This window comes from Austrofundulus limnaeus, unplaced genomic scaffold, assembly GCF_001266775.1.
Source record: "Austrofundulus limnaeus strain Quisiro unplaced genomic scaffold, Austrofundulus_limnaeus-1.0 Scaffold92, whole genome shotgun sequence".
NCBI lineage: Eukaryota > Metazoa > Chordata > Actinopteri > Cyprinodontiformes > Rivulidae > Austrofundulus > Austrofundulus limnaeus.
The window spans coordinates 918,249-922,916 of NW_013952494.1; the positions used below are offsets into that span (position 1 = coordinate 918,249).

At 37.0% G+C, this 4,668-nt stretch overlaps 1 protein-coding gene across 1 annotated transcript in view; it reads right to left on the reverse strand.

Moving 5' to 3' along the window:
• Positions 1–3,744: 3,744 nt before the first annotated feature.
• adgrv1 (adhesion G protein-coupled receptor V1) overlaps positions 3,745–4,668 on the reverse strand; it is a gene marked incomplete in the record, with an annotated part of 123,624 nt that continues 122,700 nt past the window's right edge. Inside the window, 1 exon segment of the mRNA XM_014012531.1 lies at positions 3,745–4,249. Within this exon segment, the coding sequence (XP_013867985.1) occupies positions 4,131–4,249 (119 nt within the window).

The following is a 4,668-nucleotide window of genomic DNA, read 5'->3' on the forward strand; positions in this document are numbered from 1 at the left end:
CTCCAGGAAGAGTGATGTCAGAAACACCTGTGTGCAAATGATGAGCGCCACGTAATTGACGACAAAACGGTTCAAGTCCTTTAGGCTCGAGCGAAAAGAGACGCACTCTCCGATCTTATCATGGAAAAGGTCGTCATTTGCCCCGTTGATGAAGGGCTGCGTGAGCACCAACCTTCAAAAACACATGCTTACACTGATGTGAGTTCATATTTGCATCACTGAGTTTATTGTTGTGTGTGTGGGAGGGGTGCAGATTGCTCGAACATATGCAAACACATGTACAAAAGCAGCCTGTCCTCGGCTGCTTCATTTCAGCGTGTTTACTTCCAACTCCCCTTTTGAGACACTCTGTGCTCCCTCTCTCCTCACATTATTCACCCCTGCATGTATGAATGAAGCATCTGCTGGGTCCAAGTCTCTGCTTCTGCTCTTGAGCTTTTTTGGGGGGGGAGGCTGTCAGGAGCATGGGGAATGTGGTGGGAGTACAAGCGTCATGTGCGTAACACACAGATTCACAAACGTGTTCTAGAATCCCAAATCATCTGTTCTTGTACCTGGCAGGATGGCGAGGCTGTGAATGTAATGTAGATGGGATAGCTTGCTCAGCAACATACTCTGTGGAATACTGAGAACTAAAAAAAAAAGTCTTGGCTAAAGCGATTATTCAGGTCTTGTGAAGTGGGGCTCAATAAAAAGGTTATGAACAATTAATATCTTACCTGCTGCTCTTCAAACTGCATCAGCTGTAGCACTTCCTGCCCACTTATTGGAGAACCTCCAGTAGGAATATTCTACTAATTCTAATTGAATGTTTTGTTTTTGAAATGAACCACACAAAAAAACTTTATGTTCAATCAAACAACAACAAAATAAATAAATAAATAAATAAATAAATAGAGCTATTAATCAATGTCGTGAAACATTGATTTGATTTGATTTAATTTATTGATTCAACAGGAAAAGATTACTAAAAATCAAACCTGACTCAGCATAATTGCTGTTTTACAGCAGGTTCCTGTTCTGCAGCACATAAAACACTCAGAAATACAGCATCACATTCACATTATTATAACACCATAGACACAAAGACAAACAAGCATGCAAGAATGCAACAAGCAAGCAAACGTGTTTAATTTTGAACCACTGACCACTTTCCCTGAACTGGTGACTCATAACTTTTTCTGTGATTGTATCATTTAACTAAAAAAAAGGAGCTTAGACTTCTAAACTTTCCCAGTACTGCAGGTTTACCATCCCTGCTGTCACCTGAGCTGTAGCACGTTTTGACTAAAATTCAGACCAGTGTGTATTTACCAAAACGGCACGTTTCCACACCTTCAATCACAAAGAGGTGGATTTATTACATTGTGTATGTGAAAGTGAAATGACAGAAGAGAAACTAGTCAAAAGGTGGCATTATCAAATTACAGTCGTTCCCACCCTTTTTATTGAATACGAAGAACAAAGTATAGTTCACAAAGAGTGCTGTCGTCATACAAACTACAGTACAGTTTGTTATGAGTTTGTTTGTTACAAGAGATTGCTTGACGCACAGTCTGTATTTTGTTTTTTTGTTTTCATTTTTTCTGTAGGCAAATTGCCTCCCATTTCAACAACCCCTTCCTTTAAGGACATAGGTATTTATCGAGGGATACAGATGTGAAGGAATCACTTTAGAGTTTATACAGTTTGCACGAGATGTGTGACTCTATTTTTGCTGATTGTCTGCTCTCTTTTTTAATAATTAGGGGTCACAATTTTTTGTTGACAATACGAGAGGGCCACATAATGCTGCACACATACCCAAATGTAATAAAACTGCAATTTAATTTTTATGCATATATACACGGATATGTTTATTAAACCAACATACAATGCAGTAACTTAACATATGTCATGCTGAAATGCATGTAAGCCAACATTTGTTTAATAAAAATGAAAAAAATTTGAAGCAAACAAAAAATAAACACTTGTTTATTTTAGTGAGCTGAAGTGCAATGTCCTAAGATGCCTTGAGTGCAAACTCCTGTGTGGTTGTGGTTCTGGTAAAAAGTCACTGTTTATGTACTTGTAACTTCAGTTTACCTCTTGTATTTAACTTTAAGTAATGTGTTGCGGTGGCCTAACCCTGGCTTATATTGAAATCCTCCATGGCAGAGGTTTCTGAGCTCTGACCCAATAAATAAATAAATAAATAAATAAATAAATAAATAAATAAATAAATAAATATTTTTTCTACTTTTTGAGGTTGGATGGCTTTTTGGTGGGCCAGAGAGAAGTCACCTCATGTGGCCCACAGGCCACTTGTTGTCTATCCCTGCTCTTGTGTTTTTTTTTTAAGAAAGATGAAGTGTATAGTGTACTTTTGTGCAACTGAAATTTGTGCTGTGTAGTTAATATCTTACCTGCTGCAGACAGCAGTCAGTGATTTCAGTTGAGAGGTTTGCATTGGTGAATGAGACTAAAAGCTTATAGGTGGAGTCTCAAATTTCTCTCATTTACCAAAATGAGTTTACGCTGACTTATGTCTGTAGCAGGCAAGATATTGACTACTCAGAGCAAACAACCTCACCTATAAATTAACTATCATTTTAGGGACTTTAATGTAATTATGTTTCCTTCTAGTGTGTTGTCTTTAGGCTCATGGTTTACAGTCTCAAGCTCTTTGCTCTGGCTTTTTACCTACTATTCTTCCCCAAGGGGTGATTTAAGTAATTAGAACACTTTCACTAAAGCTTTGTTTATCCTAGCAATAAATAAAAGAAACAAAACAAAACAAAACAAAAAAAAAAAACTAGAAGAAATGTGCCACTTTTTTGTTATCCACAAAAAATAGCCTCTAAGCTGAGAAAAAGTGCTTCATCTTGTTTCAGCAGAAACACATCACTGCTTTAATCAGTTCAAGTCCTCGAGCTGAGGTTTGTTCTTGACCCCTATGAACAGCACCATTTTGATGAACAAGGGATAATCAAGTTGCACATGAAAGAAAAAAAAATATTATCCCCATTCCCTATCATAAAAAAGACAGAATATATCTTATCCAGTGCCCATAATGTACTTTTATCACAACTTATCATGCTTGGCTTGATAAGTCTGGTTTAGTGCTTGACCTCTCTCAAAGAACAGTGCTGAAGCATGACTGAATATAGCTACAGTGTGTGGGTATTTACATAACCAGTGCACGCTGTAAAATATGTCACATGGGCAGGGTCAGCAGGTTTAGGCCAAATTTGTTGTTTCAAATACTATTTTACAGTGAATGAAAAGATCTTCTTGCTGTGTGGATTCTGATTGTTTATATTGGACTCAAAGTACTACTTTTGTATACTTGGTACCGTTTTAACTACCGTAGTCATGAATCAAAACATTCCAATCATAAAGAAGAAAGTGATATGGACTTTGGTTTTCTTAATTGTTACACTTCAAGATATTTAACTTTATTGGCAAAACTATTACTTACTGTACTTTAAACTTTCTGTCTACTGTGATGGGGACAACTAGCTGAAACCACACTAAATTTTAACTCAGTATTTGTAAAAGCTGATCAAGTTACAGCTATTCTTTGTATTTGCTCATGTTGGTTATCTGTGGCAGTCGTCTTGTATTGAGTTGACCCCAAATGCTTATCAGTTCTAGAAGTACATCTAAAGATGACTTTCTGAGAGTTTCATCAAAATCCATTCACTGGTTCCTGATATATTTTGCTAACAGACGAACAAGCATACACACACACTCACACAGAAGTACAGAATACAATATTTATTGACAATGTTACACAATCTCCATCCTCAGCAGCAGTCGTTTTGCTCGTGGGGCACATCGTTTGATCTCTGGCTAAACGTCTACAGAAAATACAAACCAACAGAACAAAATATACATTCAGAAAATTTATAAGAACTTTACAAAAAAAAAAAAAAAACAAAGGAAAAAAAACATTTAGTAAAACATTTTTATGTGAACAGTTGTAGAGTAAAAACAATTTACAGTATCAAACATCTATATGAAAATTATCTATTTAAAAAAAACAGTTTTAGTGCAAAGACTTTATTTGTTTACAATATAAAAATACTGTTTTGTAATTTCTCTTTCTGATAAGAACAAACAGAGGACATCAGTGTGAAGGACAAAGGTTAGAGGTGCGTGTCTGCGATTGGGATTCGTCGGAGCTCGACGATTTGGGAGTTGGCGACGCTCCCACCGTCGTGGCTTCCAGGGATGGATTCATTATCGCTGACATTAAGACCGGTTCCTGAAACAGGAATAAAACATGATGAGGTTTCCCTTTGTCAGATAAATGTGTCCCGTTTTTGCCGTTGTGGTGTTATGTCATCAAGCCTTCATTAAGATAGCGTACTGTACTTTACTGTATCTGAGCACGTTTAGCTACAGGAGGCTCTAAAGCTAAATGACTCATATGTCAGATAATGAGTCACTAAGTGGGCCTGTTGGCAAAACACTCACATACTCAGTAAACAGTAAACATAGTTATGATACACACTAACAGTTACAAATGAAATGCCCAAATTTTCTGTAACTGTGAATTCATTTACCCAAAGCACAACTGGGCTACTACGTTTAAACAAAAACACAATGTCACTGCCATCCACAACTAAAAGGTCAGTTCAGGCAATACTGTACTGCACATGTGTCAAACACACCCATGTGGAC